General features: G+C 45.9%; 1 protein-coding gene across 2 annotated transcripts in view; it reads left to right on the top strand.

Annotated features, from left to right (window-relative positions):
- The window catches only part of LOC106590184 (uncharacterized), a 65619-nt gene that overhangs the window by 31435 nt on the left and 12761 nt on the right, over positions 1–21423 (top strand). Inside the window, exons 1-2 of one of the 2 annotated variants that reach the window (XM_082970702.1) lie at positions 9948–10340; positions 13019–13102. In XM_082970702.1, the coding sequence (XP_082826828.1) occupies positions 13063–13102 (40 nt within the window). In that variant the 5' untranslated portion in view covers positions 9948–10340; positions 13019–13062. Of the gene's footprint in view, positions 1–9947; positions 10341–13018; positions 13103–21423 lie in introns of those variants that run through there. The other variant, XM_082970701.1, reaches the window with a different exon arrangement.

Genomic DNA, 21423 nt, shown 5'->3' with positions numbered 1-21423 from the left:
GTAGTGTCCAGAGCATGGAGACGCTACCAGTAGACAGGCCAGTACATCAGGAGACGTGGAGGAGGCCGTAGGAGGGCAACAACCCAGCAGCAGGACCGCTACCTCCGCCTTTGTGCAAGGAGGAACAGGAGAAGCACTGCCAGAGTCCTGCAAAATGACCTCCAGCAGGCCACAAATGTGCACGTGTCTGCTCAAACGGTCAGAAACAGACTCCATGAGGGTGGTATGAGGGCCCGACGTTCACAGGTGGGGGTTGTGCTTACAGCCCAACACCGTGCAGGACGTTTGGCATTTGCCAGAGAACACCAAGATTGGCAAATTCGCCACTGGCGCCCTGTGCTCTTCACAGATGAAAGCAGGTTCACACTGAGCACGTGACAGACGTGACAGAGTCTGGAGACGCCGTGGAGAACGTTCTGCTGCCTGCAACATCCTCCAGCATGACTGGTTTGGCGGTGGGTCAGTCATGGTGTGGGGTGGCATTTCTTTGGGGGGCCGCACAGCCCTCCATGTGCTCGCCAGAGGTAGCCTGACTGCCATTAGGTACCGAGATGAGATCCTCAGACCCCTTGTGAGACCATATGCTGGTGCGGTTGGCCCTGGGTTCCTCCTAATGCAAGACAATGCTAGACCTCATGTGGCTGGAGTGTGTCAGCAGTTCCTGCAAGAGGAAGGCATTGATGCTATGGACTGGCCCGCCCGTTCCACAGACCTGAATCCAATTGAGCACATCTGGGACATCATGTCTCGCTCCATCCACCAACGCCACGTTGCACCACAGACTGTCCAGGAGTTATCGGATGCTTTAGTCCAGGTCTGGGAGGAGATCCCTCAGGAGACCATCCGCCACCTCATCAGGAGCATGCCCAGGCGTTGTAGGGAGGTCATACAGGCACGTGGAGGCCACACACACTACTGAGCCTCATTTTGACTTGTTTTAAGGACATTACATCAAAGTTGGATCAGCCTGTAGTGTGGTTTCCGCTTTAATTTTGAGTGTGACTCCAAATCCAGACCTCCATAGGTTGATAAATTGGATTTCCATTGATTATTTTTGTGTGATTTTGTTGTCAGCACATTCAACTATGTAAAGAAAAAAGTATTTAATAAGATAATTTCTTTCATTCAGATCTAGGATGTGTTGTTTAAGTGTTCCCTTTATTTTTTTGAGCAGTATATAATGTGATAGGCTAATATTGTCACCCATCAGACTATTCTTGATTAAATCTTGTCTTTACATATACTAAATAACAAATGTGTGAAATTTGTTTCGATTTAGAATGGACCATTATCATGGACCTGTATTGAAACAGGGTCAGCGGTACAAAATACATGTCATCTATGCACTTAAATAGTGAATGGAGGACGCTTTCCCCGTGGTTTATTTTCATGCTAGCCAGATACGCTATACTCCTGTTGTAAATATATATAACATGTGCTTAATATTAGGAAAGTTGAGAAATACATGTAGTAGGCCTAGCCTATAGAAAGCTGATCCTCCTATTTTTAGTAGAGGCCATCACTGTTTTCTCCCTAATGACCGTCAGCAGCATCAGCGCTTGGAGCAGCCTAATTACCGTGACTAAACGGTCACATGGAATTTGACTGCCTTCATGACTCGTGACCGCCGGTGTGGCGGTAATACGGTCACCACAACAGCCCTAGTCATACCCAAGAAGATTTGAGGCTGTAATCGCTGTCAAAGGTGCTTCAACAAAGTACTGAGTAAAGGGTCTGAATACTTATGTAAATGTGATATTTCCGTTTTTTTATTTTTTTATACATTTGCATTTAAAACATTTAATTTTTTTTACTGTTTTTGCTTTGTCATTATGGGGTATTGTGTGTAGATTGATGAGGGAAAAATACAATTTAATCAATTTTAGAATAAGGCTATAACGTAGTCAAGGGGTCTAAATACTTTCCAAATGCACTGTATATACACACACATTACCCCTACTGATGTCAGCCACACTCATCACTCTGCGTAGAGGCTACTGATGAGGTGGTCTCTTCAATTTGACCCCTAAACAGGTCAAATAGCAGACAATACATTATAATAAAATGTGTGAAGAAGTTCAGGAGTCTAACCAGAGGCTGACATATATTTTCTCTTTAGGACATCCTTGTGATTCCATGATTTGGTATCACCAGACAGTTATGTAGAATCAACTGCACTTTTCAAAGAGGATTTTTCTGTGATGTTTGGTGCTGTGATGTTAAAGTCCCAGAAGTGGTGCATGTCCTAGTATGAATCTTTTTTAAGCATTGCTGCTGTACATGTCAGCTAATGATCGGTTCTGAGCGTCAATACAAGTCGTTTCTGAAGTCAATACAACAGAGAGTCAGGACATGGAGTCATCAATCTTGTCTATGGAAGATAGAGAGCGAGATAGAGAGAGAGCAAGAAAGAAGGCGGCTATAGGGATGAAAGTAGGAGTTCTAAAGGAGAGAAGACCAAGAGGAGATGGGAGATGGAGTGTTATACGGCAACTTTAAACCATGTTTACCGCTATAAGATCAGATCATAGTGAAGCGCTATCACAACCTCTCCCACTCACAAACCTCTCACAGTAGGTTTGTGAGTGGAAGCAGTCCACTGCAGATACTCCGTCACCCACAGCCGTCACCCACTAGCTAAGAACCAAGCTTGAGGAACATAGCATAGAAACTACCGGGCTTATGCAGCTAACCAAGCCTCAAATGTCAACTCTAGCTCAAGCTCAACACCCAAAACAGTCAGCCGACTGTTGCATACTAAGTACAACACCTACACCAAACCGCTGGGTTGTTGCATAAAGGATATTCAAAGTGCCAATCAAGCCGTTTTCACAGCTGAGTAGCCTGACGTGCCCCAGTGCGGACACTGGACAGCCAGGCGTTGGATAGATCAAGGGTAAATGGTTACATGCTTGCTCGTTATCTCCTACTAAGTTCTCATTGAGCGCCTAGTCAAATAATCAATTTTCTGACATGTCTGTCTGGCAGATCTAGCCAACGCTATGAACTTTAACGATTAGACAATCTGGATGTAAGGGGGCTCATCTCGAACTAGACTAGAGCTGAAACGGTTGCCCTTTGCTTCAGAAATCTTTACACAAGGGACAAGAGGAAACACCATCTGTTCTAATCGCATGTTGATGGGTTTGTTAAAGGTTGAGAGCTGTTGGAATCGTCCATCTTCTGATTCCTTGAGTTATTTGTCTGGATATTTGAATTATTTCTCTCCTCTTTTCTTCCCTCTGGAACTTCATCTTTCACTTGGATGGGAGAAATTAAGTAGGTTAGATTATCAACATAATACTTATTCCCTTCATCATGAATCGACCGATACAGCATGAACGATGGGGGGAATAAAGCAAAAGAGAGCAAAATACCTTACATTAAGCACAGCAAGTTCTCCAATAGAGTGATTCTCTCTAGCTATATCATTCTGAGAGCGTTTTGCAGGCAAAATATACTGAAGCAATAAGGCGGAGGTGTGGTATATGGCCAATATACTACAAACCCCCAAGGTGCCTTATTACTATTATAAACTGGTTACCAACGTAATTAGAGCAGTAAAAATACATGTTTTGTCATACCCCGTGGTATGCATTCAGGGCTCAAACCACCCAGTTTATAATTGTACTTTTTCATCTCGACCAAAGCAGACTGCTTTTTTGTGGATGTTGTTTATTTTTTAGTGCGCCACCCTCTGCCCCCATGGGAGCCTTCTTATTACAAGCCTCGCTTTGGTGATCAAAGATGAAGATATTAATATCAGACGACTCTATGGTGTTGGTGCGGTGGGGCAGCTGTAAAATTCCACTGCTAGCTAGGCTATTCCCACAGGGAGCCTCATATCAGACACAAGTGTTTGCTAGCCTATATAGCGATGCTAATAGCTAGCTCCTACCCAGGCTCTCTGTCTTTCGATGTTGTCATTCTGCCTTTTGCTGAGCTATAATACACTCATGTTCACTTCACTCCTGTCTAGTGTATTCTCAGAAGTAGATTCGACTCTGAAATACTTCACTTTAAATGCTCCTGTCTTCACACTCTCCAGGGTGCATGCTGTGCCTACCGATTCAGGGACAGACTACTAGGTCTCCATCATAAATGGCACCCTATTCCCTACATAGTGCAGAGGGCTCTGGTCAAAGGTAGTGCACTATGCAGGGAGTAGGGTGCCATTTGGGAGGCTACCAGACACTCCAGGATATTCTGACAGGCGTCATCACGCTTTGTGTAAAGTGGTGAATTTAGGTGTCAACCCGCGCTCTCTATTTTTCTGTGGTATTACTTTCTTAGTGATTGTGACAGGCGTAGCGGGACGTGGTGCGATGCTAGCTTCACTTTACTGTTAGTCAGCAGCGCCAGCACAACACAGCAGCAGTCAATCGTATCATTACTGTCTGCAGGGTCACACAAGGACAGAGATGAGGTGGAGGAGAGGGAGATAGAGAGAGGGGGAGAAAGACGGGGATAGAGAGAGATGAAAGAGAGACCGATCGAGGGAGAGAGAGAGAGGAGAGAGATATTTACGACTGAGACGCTGCCAGAGAGAGAGACGCCCTGCATCCCGATCTCTGTCTTTACCGCTCGTCCCAGGAACTCCAAAGGGACTGAAGGCATGTTTGTGAAAATACATTTTCCTTTTAAATGACAGCTATGCTATGGCTGGATGTTTGGCGTCTCAGATTAATATCAGAGATTGATAATAGGACTAGCACACTGAGTGTATGTGTGTGTGTCTGTGCACCCTTACCTATATCTCTTTATATCTATATATCCCATTATTGGTGTTGACAATGTGCCTGCAGATCATTGCGATCGTTTGCCATTCTGTGGCATGCAGTGGGTCTGTTATTCAGTCAGTCAGTTAGTCAGGGAGGGTTGACCCCTGATATAACGGTAACTCGGAGTGACCCTCCCATGACCCCATATGTGTGTGTCACCTTGTGGCCCCTGTACTAAAGTGTGTGTTCCAGACAAACTGCAGCCCGTGTCACTCACGATGGCACCCTGTTCACTGTATAGTGACACTGTCCGTCTACACTCTGGGGGAGCCCCATCCTTCCCAATTTAATGCCCTATTACCCTGCTTGGTCATCTTATTAAATCAGCTTTGTGGCTAACCATAATACTATTTGAAGTCTATGGGAGCTGTACCATACAATAGAATAAAACTTTATTGTCCATCCAGGATTACAAGTTTTCTTTGGCATCACCTTACACATATATTCTCACATAACACACATTTAAACCACTCAACACTTCATACTGCATAACCTAAAAAGATAGAGGACATTGTTACATTTACTCACAACTGACCGCTGCCCTGCACTGTTAAAATAGAGAAATAGATAAGTGCGTATACCGATGCAATTTATGTTGCATTTAGTCGTCCAACAGCACAAGGAACGAATGAATGTTTGAACACGTTCTTCTTGGCCATGGGCATTCTGAAGCGCAGCCCAGAGGGAAGCTCTCAAACGTGAGGGTGTGGGTGGGAGGGGTCGTAAACGACACCCAGTGCCTTCCCTTTTGGTCGCCTGGTGGAACAGACCGCTCAACTGTGCCTGTGGTCGACCGATTACTTCGCCGGCTGTGTTTCCTATTCTGGTCAGTTTGCTTTTCCTCCTCACGCTCAGATTGCCATACCAGACTGTCATATCGAACGTGAGGATGCTCTCCACCAGACTGCTGTACAACTTCTCCAGAATATCCCTTCAACCCTTCAATTTCCTGATTAAAACAGTCGCTGGCATGCTTTTAAAAAAAATACATTCTGCATTCTCTGTAAAGCTCAGCTTGTAATCAATTTGTTTCCCTAGATATTTAGAACACTCATCCACCTCCACTGGTTGCTTGTTCAGAGAGAGTTGTTGGGACATTGGCAGGTCGTTGCCATTGATGATCAGCTCCTTTGTCTTGTCCACATTAATGTGGAAGGCAATTGACCGGCACCATTCTTGAAGGTTGTTGGCCTATTTGAAATAGCTGTCCCCATCTGACGTAGCATTTTTTTTAAATAGTCCCACCACAGCCATGTCATCTGCCTTCTTGAAAAGGCTCACATTGTTTCCTTTGGGTCTTCGTCTCGTTAGTGTAGATAGAGAACAACAGCGGTGAAAGGACACGCCCCTGGGGCGCCCCTGTGTACAGGATCAGTTCATCAGAGAGGGCCCCATTCAGGAGAACCCTCTGTGTACAGGGTCAGTTCATCAGAGAGGGCCCCATTCAGGAGAACCCTCTGTGTACAGGGTCAGTTCATCAGAGAGGGACCCATTCAGGAGAACCCTCTGTGTACAGGGTCAGTTCATAAGAGAGGGCCCCATTCAGGAGAACCCTCTGTGTACAGGGTCAGTTCATCAGAGAGGGCCCCATTCAGGAGAACCCTCTGTGTACAAGGTCAGTTCATCAGAGAGGGCCCCATTCAGGAGAACCCTCTGTGTACAAGGTCAGTTCATAAGAGAGGGCCCCATTCAGGAGAACCCTCTGTGTACAAGGTCAGTTCATAAGAGAGGGCCCCATTCAGGAGAACCCTCTGTGTACAGGATCAGTTCATCAGAGAGGGCCCCATTCAGGAGAACCCTCTGTGTACAGGGTCAGTTCATCAGAGAGGGCCCCATTCAGGAGAACCCTCTGTGTACAGGGTCAGTTCATCAGAGAGGGCCCCATTCAGGAGAACCCTCTGTGTACAGGGTCAGTTCATAAGAGAGGGCCCCATTCAGGAGAACCCTCTGTGTACAGGGTCAGTTCATCAGAGAGGGCCCCATTCAGGAGAACCCTCTGTGTACAGGGTCAGTTCATCAGAGAGGGCCCCATTCAGGAGAACCCTCTGTGTACAGGGTCAGTTCATCAGAGAGGGCCCCATTCAGGAGAACCCTCTGTGTACAGGGTCAGTTCATCAGAGAGGGCCCCATTCAGGAGAACCCTCTGTGGGCGGTCAGTTAAAAAGTCCTTGATCCAACCTGCGAGGCCACCGTTGACGTTCAGGTCCAGTAGTCGTTTCAGCAGTGTGTGCATTTGCATTGTATTGAAAGCTGAACTAAAATCAATAAATGTAATGTGTGCATATGATTTAGCATGTTGAAAGTGACTAGGTCAAGGTCAGGGTACTATCCTACAGTCCCCCTCTGTGCCTTATAGGCACACTGTAGCGGGTCCAGTTGACAGGGTGGACAGCGTAAGGTGCTTCCTGACAACCCTCTCCATGCATTCGGCCAGCAGTGGCATGAGGGCAACAGGTCGAAAGTCATTTGGTGATTAGGCACCGGTACAATGGTCGACAGCTTCCAGGAGTTTGGCACTGTGCAGGTGCTCAGCAGGACCTTGGTCACAGTTCCCCTGATGAGTGGTCTTAGTCAGAGGACAGGCTTGGCTAGTGATTCATGGAGAGGATGAACATGTTGTTGTTGCAGTCTCTCCCTAACTTTCCTTTCTACTGCAGGCAAGTGCCGCTGTGGCTTTTGTGTGTGTGTGTGTGTGTGTGTGTGTGTGTGTGTGTGTGTGTGTGTGTGTGTGTGTGTGTGTGTGTGTGTGTGTGTGTGTGTGTGTGTGTGTGTGTGTGTGTGTGTGAGGTTATGAGAGCTCAGCTGGCAGAGTCAGCCTGAGGAGCAGACCACACACACACACACACACTAAACAGGTGCCCACTCACTATTCTGCCACGCTCCATGTCACACGCATTGCTTTTGGCAGGTGTGTCATCTCTGGTGCTACACTGCTCTGCCTTGCATTACTGATGTTAACTTAGCCTCTAACCCAGGAAGAGGAATGGGAATTGACAGCCACAGCTCCGTGAATGTGGAACAGGGTTGGAACGGTTGTGTTTTATGGCGGTGGTGTCTCTTGGTAATTAATGTTCGTGCAGAGGCATTTTGCGCACTAATTACTGTGGCTGTTACGACACACTTCTTGTACGAATCGGACAGAGTCGCTACATACGAGCCACTTATGAGGGGACTAAAGCAACATTATAAAACAGCCGTTTCTACTCCTTTCTATCCATTTACTCTAAAGGGTGGTGACTGGTTTTGGAGATGTGCAGACAGACACAGACAGACAGACAGACAGACAGACAGACAGACAGACAGACAGACAGACAGACAGACAGACAGACAGACAGACAGACAGACAGACAGACAGACAGACAGACAGACAGACAGACAGTACAGCACAGTATGTGAGAATCCCCAATGATTATGTAAGAGACTCATGTAGCCAGACCAGTTAGTCAGTGAGACGTTCACCCCCGCGGTGGAGTGAACGTCATGCTGACACTCCTTTTAATGGCCTGCCATGTACTAGCTGGGCGGTAGGGGTGGGGGGGACTTGGTGGCGCAGATTGATGACCCGCGCAGCCGACACCAACTGCCACCAGCCTGCATGACACAGCAACCGCAACTCATCCTGCCATCAGGGCCGTGGTCGGCAGCGTCCACTCACAGCACTGATGGTGACTCAGCACCATAGCATCCTGCAGATACACATTTGGCGTGGTGGAGAGGAGCAATAGGATACTGAAGAACCAATACTTTCTTTCTATAGAGCTTGTGGTAAATACCTGGTGCTATATCATCAGGGACCGTTATTGGAGAAAATCGATACTGTAGTAAACATTACATTTGTTTTGTCTGACTGGCCAGCCAATTAAGTGATCGCAGCAGCACTCGAGGGGCACCAACAACCAATCGGCTGCTCCGTGGTTGAGTCACTGCTCACTGGCCCCAGCTGTTGTTGTGGCTCATGCTTGAAGAATAAGTGTTATTTGTTTCATAATGGAATTGTTCATTGTAATCAGGCCCCTGGTCTAGTTCCCATTGGGGATCAGCCTCAGCAGGGTCTTACTTGAATTCCTGTTATGAAAGCCCAGCAGCCTTTGGTCTACTGTGAGGTCACTAATAGGACAAGTAAGACTGTGGGGAGGAAGGCAAGGGAGGAGGGGCCCCAGAGACATCACTGCTCAGCACTAAGTCACCACAGCCCAAACTGAGGCCCTCTGAGCCCCCAAAGCCCCAACAACAACAGCACAGGAAACACATGGAGAGACAAGGCCTGACGTGTGAGAAGGTATCAGGAACTGTTTACTGATTCCCATCAAACGAGCGAAAGAAACATAATCAAAGGGTGAACGCCATGAAGGCGCCTCACTTTTGTCTGGTCTGCTGGGAGGAGGAGATCGAGATAGACATCACGGTGTTGTTGCAATCACCGAATCCCTTGGGATTACGCCAATGAGGTCCACTGTAAATCCACTCCTCTAATGTTAACTGGTTTGTTTCCAAAATGGCACACTATTCCCTTTATCGTGCACTACTTTTGACTAGAGTCCTATGGGTAGTGCACTGTAGAGAGTGTACTATATAGAGAACAGGGTGCAATTTGGGACTGACACATTGTTTGTCCTCTGGGGCTGCCATGGTGGCCTTACTGTAAATGGACCTATTTATAACTCCACAGTGAATTTGGATATTAAAATGGTGTAGAAATGGGAAAGTTGCTACCTCTATAACTCTTTTCAGCTATCTGAAAGAAAGAAAGAAGTCAATGTAACACCTTCACATTTTCTCAGACTTGTCTTACTTTATGACTGAGATTTGACTCCATGAATCTGTGTAAGGAATTCAGGAGCATTTCCCCCCTAATTTCTCTGTCTCCATTTACCGACCGCCTTCACAGATAGACAGTGGCCGCGTCCCAAATGGCACCCTATTCCCTACACAGTGCCCTACTCTTGACCGAACCCGTAGGGGCCCTGGTCAAAAGTAGTGTGCTTAGGGTGCCATTTGAGACGGTGTGTTCATTCAATGCAGCTGGAACCAGCAGATGAACCGAGCCGTGAGAACATTGCATTGGAGGGAGGAAAATATCAGCTCCCGTAAAAGAGTGTGATTAGGTCTTTGGGTTATCTGTGGGTTGTTATGAGAGCACAGCCCTGTCCACTCGTTCAGTGACTCCCTTACTCCCTCCTTCCTCTCCCTCTTTCCTCCTTCGCTATGGAAGGTGCAGCTTCGCGCAGGCATCGAGCCAGATCCTCAGACGCTAGACCCCTACAGTAAAATAGAGGGAAGTCCAAAATGTAAAGGCATTGTTATCCTTGCGCGCTTGCACCCTGGTGGAGACAGAGTGACAGATTTATTTCATTACCCCGTCTCGAGTGACCTTGGCTGGGGCTTAAACTCTGTGCGCCCCTCCAGTTTCACTATTCAGAGCTGCACTCTCCAAGTCGCAGCAGCAGCAGAGGCATTTTGGGGACCCAAAGGGCTGTCAACATGAGCCCAAACACAAAGACCGCTGCGTTGCTATGAGGAGAGGGATTGTCTGAAAGTCATATTCTCCCAGTCTCAATGGTGAGTGCTTTATTTAGTCTTTCTCTCTTAGAAATGATGGGATTATTAAAAAAAATGATCTGATGGAGTCCCATTTGTCCTCGGTAAGGAGATTTGAATACAATGTACTATTAGGGTTGTCATGGCAATGGCCACACTCTGTGTGTGTGTGTGTGTCAGTTGCCATGCAGCGGTTTGTTTGTTATTCTCCTGTAAAATGTTGGAATACCATGGAGCTGCTAGCTGTCCCTGACATTACAGAAAACACACAGACCAACGGTATCTGTGTTGATTGGTGATGTACTCACTGTGTTTACATCGTTGGGTAGGTATCTTGAGTCATATTTCAAACAGCTACCCGGACGTAATCCTCTGTTTCTGGACTATTTGTCCTATCCAGCTCCTGGACTTTAAGGACATAATACATCATCTCTCTCTCTCTTACTCTCTGTGTCCAGCTGAACTCTGAGGGGCTTTTCCCATGCTCTCCTTTCCTCTATCGTAGTTAAATCCACATTTCTCCACATATCTCTCTCTAGTTCTCTCGTTCTCTCTGTGTATGGACAAGTCGTGGCACGCACCGGTAGCTAATGTGTCATCATAACAGGTGGATATGATTCACACCCCCCCCCCCCCCCCCCCCCCCCCCCCTGCCCTGTGTGAATGAAAGGTTGTCTGGTAGCCAGTACGAGTGATGATGTGTAATCACTGTGGACACTGGAGAGGTTCAGCTGCACTCCTTAAACACTCACCGCCACTCCGCTCATTAGCCCTGGAGCATGATGCTAATGCACCTAGAACGAGGTGGAGAGGTAGAGAGCAGGGGGGAGAGAGAGAGAGAGAGAAGAGAAGAGAAGAGAAGAGAAGGAGTGGAGAGGGAGGGGGAGATGAGGGAGGTGGGAAGAGAGAGAGAGATGGAAAGGAGGGAGAGAGAAAAAGAGGAGAGGAGAGAGACACCTCCCCCAGTGAAATTGCCCAAAATGGGCATTCTCACAGTGGGCCAGTCTCTTGTTTTGGCATTCGACTGGCAAAATATCAATATGACTGGTAATAGGCGGATTGAGTTGCAGCCTGCAGCGTGCGTATTTCAATCCAGTCTTTTATGAAAGTGATTATTTTCATAAGGAACAATACATTATGAAATGATCAGTGCTGCTGTGCTCGTTTGCTTATCCTCTCCCCTCTCATTGCGTTACGCTTTCAGAGAAACACAGGTTGCGTCTCGAATGGAACCTTTTTCCCTTTATAGTGCACTACTTTTGACCAGGGCCCATAGGGTTCTGGTCAAAACTGGTGCACTATATAGGTGCCATTTGGGACGTATCCACAGGTTGCCCACATCCAGACCCCGTCGTCCTAGGGGGCACAAATCCAATTTCACACTCGCCACTGCCACCAGATTATTTATGCATTGGGGATTCACCTTAGGGGAAGTGCAGGTGTGTTTATTCCCCAAAGACAGGGCAACACACAGAAATGCAATCTCTCTCTCTCTCTCTCTCTCTCTCACACACACACACACACACACACACACACACACACACACACACACACACACACACACACATACATACACACACAAGCTTCTCCAGAGGTGAAAATAATTTGTGTGTGCGCACAGCTCGCGCGTGTGGGCCCTCCTTTCATTTATCAAGGTACTATCACTTCTGTCACTCCTAAAGACTACCCGTGGAAGTTAGCATGCGGTCTAGTGATATATAGCTCAGTACACTACACGCCCTACTGATCAATGTTTAATGACCCATGATTGGTTTTACTGACCAGCCTAGGCAGTGAGTGCAGCGTACTGCATTTCATACATAGCCAGTATTCAGGAGCCAAATACACAATGACCACTCTGTACATTAATGGTCTAATCCAACCTTGATTGATGTTACTTTTCCATGGCTAAGTATTTATGCCTGTCATGGTGAATATTTATTATTGTTGTCAGAGGGGGAGTTTTTTTTCGATACTTGTTGAGTTCTTTCCTGTTTGTGACCTGACTGGGAATTGTAAACACCATCTTGTCTGTCCTGGTCTGTCACTGGCTGTATTTTTCTCTCTATTTCTGTCTCTCTGTCCGTCCTCTCTCTCTCTCTCTCTCTCTCTGTCTCTCTCAATGGATATCCCCTCGGCTGGCTATGTGATCAATCTCTCTCTCTCCCTCTCTATGTGATCAATCTCTCTCTCTCTCTTTCTCTCTCTCTCTCTCTCTCCCTTTCTTTCTTTCTTTCTTTCTTTCTTTCTTTCTTTCTTTCTTTCTTTCTTTCTTCTTTCTTTCTTTCTTTCTTTCTTTCTTTCTTTCTTTCTTTCTTTCTTTCTTTCTTTCTCTCTCTCTCTCTCTCTCTCTCTCTCTCTCTCTCTCTCTCTCTCTCTCTCTCTCTCTCTCTCTCTCTCAATGGATAGCCCCTCACCTGGCTATGTGATCAATCTCTCTCTCTCTCTTTCTCTCTCTCTCTCTCTTTCTTTCTTTCTTTCTTTCTTTCTCTCTCTCTCTTTCCCTCTCTCTCTCTCTCTCTTTCTCTCTCTCTCTCTCTTTCCCTCTCTCTCTTTCTCTCTCTCTCGCTCTCTCTTCTTTCTTTCTTTCTCTCTCTGTCTCTCTCTCTCTCCCCCCCATGTCCTCACCTAATCACATCAGTATCTGACCGTGCTTCCTGATCTTAGTCTGTCTCTCTGGTCTGGTTGTGTTTCCACAGAGAACCATGAGCACTGTGGAGGAGGAGCCGGACCACATGATACCATGAAGAGAAGCCTGCAGGTCCTGCGCCGCCAGCTGCTGAGTGAGTAGACATGGCTGGCTCCTCATAACTGAGATAGGATACAGTCAAATCACATACAGCGCATCACTGACACTCATAGCACACGTGACATAACTACAGTTCAATGCGAACAGCACAGCTAAGCTACGGGCTTACTGTACATTAGCCAAACTTGTTAAACTGCACATTAGCCACAGGTAAGGGCACAGTAGAATAGAGTCCAGTAAGACAGAAAACAGCTAAAGTGAGGGCACAATAACAGTGCTGATAACAGCTACAAGAAAAGGACCCTCAAAACACAGTCTCAGCCGATTCCAGGTAGACAGAGAACAGGTATTGTACTTGCAGTGTGTTACTCATCCATATCTACCTCTGTGTTACATAATCATATCATACAGTATATGCTGTTTAACATTCTAAGAATATTAGCAGGGCCAGGGGGGGGAAAGTGGTGTGATTGTCTGGCAGGTATCCAGAGCAGAATGTGGAACACGGGGTCAGGCTGAACCACTGACATTACCACAGGCTGTTAGTGGAGCAGGTTGCTCATCTCTACTATGATATGATTCACCCTGTGCCCCATGGCTCAGAACAGAGCAGCACGGTTAAAGGCTGGGCCTGACTAATCTAACTCAATCACATCACACAGCAGATACATGAAGGTTGTTCGACTGCTCGAGGAGGCCTCCTGTAGGATGTGCTGTTGTGTACTCAAGAACGGATGGTCCAGTCAAAGTGTTCCAAATGCTGTACTATGATCTCCAGTGGTGCTGGGTTGAGAAGAGGGTACTGCCACGGAAATAATGGAACCTTTGGAAAGGAAACCATTTCTTAGCATTCTCTGGCTCAGAAATGTAGGATCTGTGAAATCATAGAGATGATCATTTTTTTTCATATTGCAGTTTGTTTTTGGTACCGTGTGGTTCTTCGTACCAAATTATCTGTCGCCTCTTTTTGAGAGGTTTCATCAGTTTCCTGTGGAACCCAACATTGACGGTCCAGGTGATATTTTTCACTTAGATGTGCTGTGTGAGTCACAGCTGTGGCCTGCCTCTCCCCAGACTCTTCACACGCAACTCTCTGCATCCTAAATGTCACCCTATTGCCTATATATTGCACTACCCTGTTCAAAAGTACTACACTATATAGGGAATAGGGTGCTATTTGGGGGGTAGCCTAAGTACCTTGTTCTTGTGTCTAGACAGAGAAGCCCACCAGAGACTTCTGCTGCCTTTCTGTAGAACAGGCTATTCTCATTTCTCATTCTGGCCTGTACCTGCCAGCGGCGGCGTGTAGCCTAGCGGTTAGAGAGGCGAGCTACTGTAGCAACTGGAGGGTTGCCAGTTCGAATCCCGGATCTGGAGGGGTCTGCTGGTATCAAATCCTAGATGCCATTGCCTGCCATTGTGTCCTTGAGCAAGGCACTTAACCCCCCACAACAATTGCTCCATGGGTGCCCAGTGTGGGAGCCCCCTCTCCAACCTGTGTATGCGTGTCTTTCAGATAAGGTATAAGTCAAATTTAGGTTGGACAAATAAATAAATTGACAAATAAAATTGTGATATAAACCAGAGTTTGGGTCAATTTCAACTGAATTGAACAATGGTTATTGAGAATTCTTGGGAGTCAATTTTGGTTCATTTTATGAGTTGGCCTATAGCGTTGGTTTTGGAGAGGGGTTTCAGAGAGAACGGAGAGTGGGATGATATCATGATATTATCACACTGTACTCCCATTTCCTTTGGTTCCAATCCTCTTTTCCTGTGGTGTTTTTTCTTCTCTGTTCTCTCTCTCTTCCCTTCCATGTCTGTCTGGCTGAACATGGTTGTCTGTACAGGCCTACCTGAAGCTACAGAAAACTGCCTGTTTGTTTTCAGAAAACGTTTGTTTTGCCCTCTGTCCTCAATCCAATTCCTTCCAAGTACGGCAATTCCTTCCATCTCCTTGACTCAAGTGCAAATTACATTGTGACTTCAGCTCGTAAAATGCTTATCTGTGAGAGTGTTTAGAGTGATTCGCAAGCTATGAGAAATCTCCCTAATCTGAGTTGCAGGGCCTCGCCTTTTGGTTGGGTTCTATTGTGGCACTAGATTGTGCTTGTAATAATGTCATAACACCGCCGTAATATCTTGAATAACTTATACATTATGTGTGAGCGGTACAGTGCTGTCGGTCTACTTTATTGCGTTGTTTTTCTCAGCCTTCGTGACTCAATGTTCTCCCCAGAGCCCGAATAACTTCCTAGTTTATGTCTTTCCTTCCTGTTTGAACCGACCGGACCTGGCCCTGTGGCCCAGTTGCTGTTATAGCCCCCAGTCAACCGGGCAACTACTGTCCTACTAAATGAATACCCCAGTAAACATCAGAGGGCCTTTCTATCCTCCTTGTCTCTCATTCCTCAGTTCTCTGACAGCGTGGATATGGGATCTGGGATAAACATGTCCGTGTTGTAAAAAGTGTGGGGGGGGGGGGGGGGGGGGTAACCTAATCTGACAAGCTTTACAGAACATTCAAACAGGAAGACATTATCCCGCTGTGTGATAGGATGAGTCCCAACTGGCACCCTATTCCCTATATAGTGTACTAGTTTTGACCAGGGCCTATGGCTCTGGTCAAAAGTAGTGCTCTAAGTAGGGAATAGGGTACTATTTGGAACGGTACCAGAGCTCACGTCTGTGCCGCCCTAACCCATCTCCCTCCCCCTTCCCCCAGTCCCAGCGGTCCACAGGATGTGCCCCATCTATCCCTCAGCCCCCTGGGATAACCACTCTCCCCCATAGATTGGCAGGCGGGCCGGGCACACCCAACTAGCAGACCAGTGGAATTTGCCTGTTTACGCCACTTTTAAAGATGCACTCTCTTTACACCTCTGACTGACAGTTTGTTTAATTCCCGACTGAAAACAATTGTTGTTCAAGACTAGTTCCTAACTTGAAAACAGAGTTAATTTAGGTTGATTGCACGTAGCTGCTAGAAATAAGTATGTTTGAATAAATGTATTGAACTTAAAGGAGAGATGCTGTTTACATTTTTATTTTTATTATTTGGCCCTCATCCCATTGTATATCCCCCGGACCCATACTGGGGATTCAACTGGAAAACGAATGGAAAACCAGTCCCTTGTTTTGATGAGTCTAAATGTTTTTCTTATCCAGAGTGACTTGCGAATACCAATACAACCTCCTCACCAATCAACTGTCAGATCACATACTGTACTGTAGGTGACATCAGTAACACCTATTGACCACTGCAGCTAGGTCACAATTGGAATAGCATGGGACAGGCTTGATAATCAAATCCCACCGCAGGTCTGACTGGGGATAAGGGGCTTTTTGTGCCCCTGCTGTGAAGAATCTCATCAGTTTGATCTGTTGATCTGGTCTGTTCAGATAGCATGTTAAAGATGAGGTTAAATGCACAGGCTCTTCTCAACAAATCACATCGTCAAAAGGAGCCCAACATCTACTTTCGTTTGGCTCCGTCAAGCTTTCTTTACAAATATGAGTGTTTGTATGTTTTTTATTTAACCCTTATTTTACCTGGTAAGTTGACTGATAACACATTCTCATTTACAGCAGCAACCTGGGGAATAGTTACAAGGGAGAGGAATGACCAATTGTAAGCTGGGAATGATTAAGTGACCGTGATGGTATAGGAACAGATTGGGAATTTAGCCAGGACGCCGGGGTTAACACCCCTACTCTTACAATAAGTGCCATGGGATCTTTAGTGACCACAGAGAGTCAGGACACCAATTTAACTTCCCATCCAAAAGACGGCACCGTACACAGGGCAATGTCCCCAATCACTGCCCTGGGCATTGGGATGACCGACCAGGACCAACCCTGCTTAGCTTCAGAAGCAAGCCAGCAGTGGTATGCTGCTGGCTGTGTTTGTGTGTGTGCATGTGTAGTTTGAGTTTTGTGAGATACGAGATGGAAGCTTATTGGTATTCTGATCGATGCTGTAGAGACAACCCTCCTACCTCCCGTGTGTACTCACAGAGGATCCCATGGACTTAGCATCCGCGGCGCACCATATTAGCAATTAGTATAAACAAGCCTTAACACAGTCCATAGGGGACTGGGCGGTGAGGGCATCCTTAATCGCTAACTGCTATGCATCAGTGCCCACAGTGTTTACAACACAATATCAACCCATGCATGTTTAGCCTATACACCAGCAGCTAATGATGTGATAATATCTGCACCTGTGGCATCACAGTGAAGGATGTGTGTGTTAAGCTTGGAGAAGTTGCTCCTTAGACACTGATCTTAGGTCAGTTTAGGGATTTGACCTACTAGTGGTGAAGGTGAGGATTTGGGGAGGGTAAACTGTGCTGTGATCTGTGATCTGTGCCTATTTGGAGGTAGGCTTACTGTACAGTTTAGAAATAGCGTCTGCAGAACAGCCTCCAGGGATTGAATGTTGTCGATGGAGGATGCTGCGTATTATAGGACCTATTTTGGGGAATGTCAGATTTCCTGGGATTTGCTAAATGAAACGCTGTGACTGACCGACCGACTACTGATGACGCAGCACAACTGGGATGAGACTCCTGCCACATAGGCAGATTGGAGATTTCTCCTTCAGAGAGCGAGAGAGAGAGTTAGAGAGAGAGAGAGAGTCTCTCTCAGGATTGATCACATAGCCAGGCGAGGGATATCCACTGATCTGTTCTCCACTACACACACTAAGTGGATTCTCTTCGATGATTGATTAGCCTGGTCTGGTGGATATAGGATGCAGTAGTGTAGGCTACATCTCACACTATTATCCCCCTACACCGGTTGGTACACTCTTAGAAAAAAAGGGTTATTTGGGCTGTCCCCATAGGAGAACCCTTTTTGGCTCTAAGTAGAACTCTTTTGGGTTCCACATCGAACCCTCTGTGGAAAGGGTTCTACCTGGAACCAAAAAGGGTTCTTCAAAGGGTTCTGCTAATAATAATTTTAGGTTCTAGATAGCACCTTTTTTTTTTACATCCTTGGTAGCTTGAGTAAAGACTGACCAATGAGGATGTGGCTGAATGTTGAGGATTTGATCATTTTCTCCATTAGGATGCATTCATTTCACTAGGCCTCAAACTCAATAACATCCTATGCCCCATCTTGCCATCTTGGCTTTCTAGGCCCTTGACTCTAATACTGAATGATGGAACGGGGACAGAGAGATGGGGACAAGGCTATTGGATCAAGTGCACAAGACGCAGCAGCCAGCCCTATGATTTATTAATGTTCCATTTCCCTCCATCTCATCAATGGAGGACCTATACATGAATATCACTAGCTTCTTATGCAAGTTTACTGCATAAATTGCCCATCCCCATGATAAATCTCTGGACTGGGTTAATGGAAATAGGTTTTTGGTTAATATCACTGACATAAATCAGAATATAATTTTAACAGTCATATTTACCTTGTCCTCGTTTTTTCTAGCAGGCTGTAGCTTGTGATAGTGGCGTTAGCTGCCCACTTCCTAGACCTGGAGACGGAGGGCCTATGGTGTTGAGACAAGGTCTTTCACGGAAATGTACTAGCAACCTTAAAGCGAGTCAAGTACCTCTGTGTCCTTTGTCTTGTGTTGGATGGAGTCAAGATCAAGGACGATATGTCCTCCACTGTAAAGAGGAGGATCCCATCAGCTTTCAATAGGCCTACTATATTTATTTCTCAAATTTCCTTATATTAAGCACATTGCTTATCTTTACAACAGGAGTATAGCCTACCTGGCTGGCATGACAATGAACCACAGGACAAATGTCCTCTATTCGCTATTTAAGTGCACAGATGACATGTATTTTTTCCCCTGCATGATAATGGTCCATTCTAAATCAAAACCAATTTCACACATAAAAAGAAACGTCCTCTCACTGTCAACTGCATTTATTTTCAGCAAACTTAACATGTGTAAATATGTGTATGAACATAACAAGATTCAACAACTGAGACATAAACTGAACAAGTTCCACAGACGTGTGACTAACAGAAATGGAATAATGTGTCCGAGCAGTACGGCTGGTGGCATTGTCATGCTGGAGGGTCATGTCAGGATAAGTCTGCTGGAAGGGTACCACATGAGGGAGGAGGATGTCTTCCCTGTAACGTACAGTGTTGAGATTGCCTGCAATGACAACAAGCTCAGTCCGATGATGCTGTGACACATGACCATGACGGACCCTCCACCTCCAAATCGATCACGCTCCAGAGTACAGGCCTCGGTGTAACGCTCATTCCTTCGACGATAAACGCGAATCCGACCAGTACCCCTGGTGAGACAAAACCGTGACTCGTCAGTGAAGATAAGTTTTTGCCAGTCCTGTCTGGTCCAGTGATGGTGGTTTTGTGCCCATAGGTGACGTTGTTGCCGGTGAAGTCTGGTGAGGACCTGCTTTCCTCTGAAACAGTAATTTGTCTCCTCAGCCACCTTACGTTTTACATGTACATTTGGAGTCGGAAGTTTACATACACCTTAGCCAAATACATTTAACTCCGTTTTTCACAATTCCTGACATTTAATCCTAGTAAAAATTCCCTGTCTTAGGTCAGTTAGGATCACCACTGTGAAATTTCAGAATAATAGTAGAGAGAATTATTTATTTCAGCTTTTATTTCTTTCATCACATTCCCAGTGGATCAGAAGTTTACATACACTCAATTAGTATTTGGTAGCATTGCCTTTCAATTGTTTAACTTGGGTCAAACATTTTGGTTAGCCTTCCACAAGCTTCCCACAATAAGTTGGGTGAATTTTGGCCCATTCCTCCTGACAGAGCTGGTGTAACTGAGTCAGGTTTGTAGGCCTCCTTGCTCGCACACGCTTTTTCAGTTCTGCCCACAAATTTTCCATAGGATTGAGGTCAGGGCTTTGTGATGGCAACTCCAATACCTTGACTTTGTTGTCTTTAAGCCATTTTGCCACAAGTTTGGAAGTATGCTTGGGGTCATTGTCCATTTGGAAGACCCATTTGCGGCCAAGCTTTAACTTCCTGACTGATGTCTTGAGATGTTGCTTCAATATATCCACATAGTTTTCCGTCCTCATGATGCCATCTCTTTTGTGAAGTGCAGCAGTCCCTCCTGCAGCAAAGCACCCCCACAACATGATGCTGCCACCCCCGTGCTTCACGGTTGGGATGGTGTTCTTCGGCTTGCAAGCCTCCACCTTTTTCCTCCAAAGATAACGATGGTCATTATGGCCAAACAGTTCTATTTTTGTTTTATCAGACCAGAGGACATTTCACCAAAAAGTACGATCTTTGTCCCCATGTGCAGTTGCAAACCGTAGTCTGGCTTTTTTATGGTGGTTTTGGAGCAGTGGCTTCTTCCTTGCTGAGCGGCCGTTCAGGTTATGTCGATATAGGACTCGTTTTACTGTGGGTATAGATACTTTTGTACTTGTTTCCTCCAGCATCTTCACAAGGTTCTTTGCTGTTGTTCTGGGATTGATTTTCACTTTTCGCACCAAAGTACGTTCATCTCTAGGAGACAGAACGCGTCTCCTTCCTGAGCGGTATGACGGCTGCGTAGTCCCATGGTGTTTATACTTGCATACTATTGTTTGTACAGATGAACGTGGTACCTTCAGGCGTTTGGAAATTGCTCCCAAGGATGAACCAGACTTGTGGAGGTCTACAATTCTTTTCTGAGGTCTTGGCTGATTTATTGTAATTTTCCCATGATGTCAAGCAAAGAGGCACTGAGTTTCAAGGTAGGCCTTGAAATACATCCACAGGTACACCTCCAATTGACTCAAATGATGTCAATTAGCCTATAAGAAGCTTCTAAAGCCATGACATCATTTTCTGGAATTTTCCAAGCTGTTTAAAGGCACAGACAACTTAGTGTATGTAAACTTCTGACCTACTTGAATTGTTATAAGTGAAATAATCTGTCTGTAAACAATTGTTGGAAAAATGACTTGTGTCATGCACAAAGTAGATGTCCTAACCGACTTGCCAAGACTATAGTTCGTTAACAAGACATTTGTGGAGTGGTTGAAAAACGAGTTTTAATGACTCCAACCGAAGTGTATGTAAACTTCCGACTTCAACTGTAAACCAAATCCTCAATAACTCAATGAAATCTATCTAGTAACCATTCCCAAACCATCTGTGCCAATGCAATCTCTTTGTGGACAAGCCCAGACTAGCTTGAGGATCTCAACCAAACAGAGGGATGAGGAAAGAGAAGACAATAGACAATTTCCTCTGGAGTTTTGGAACAAAGGGGCTGTTTTACACGCACACGCACACACACACACACACACACACACACACACACACACACACACACACACACACACACACACACACACACCACACACACACACACACACACACA

Source organism: Salmo salar, chromosome 29 (assembly GCF_965601325.2).
Source record: "Salmo salar chromosome 29, fSalSal1, whole genome shotgun sequence".
NCBI classification, from domain to species: Eukaryota; Metazoa; Chordata; class Actinopteri; order Salmoniformes; family Salmonidae; genus Salmo; species Salmo salar.
This window is presented reverse-complemented; position numbering and strand designations above follow the sequence as displayed.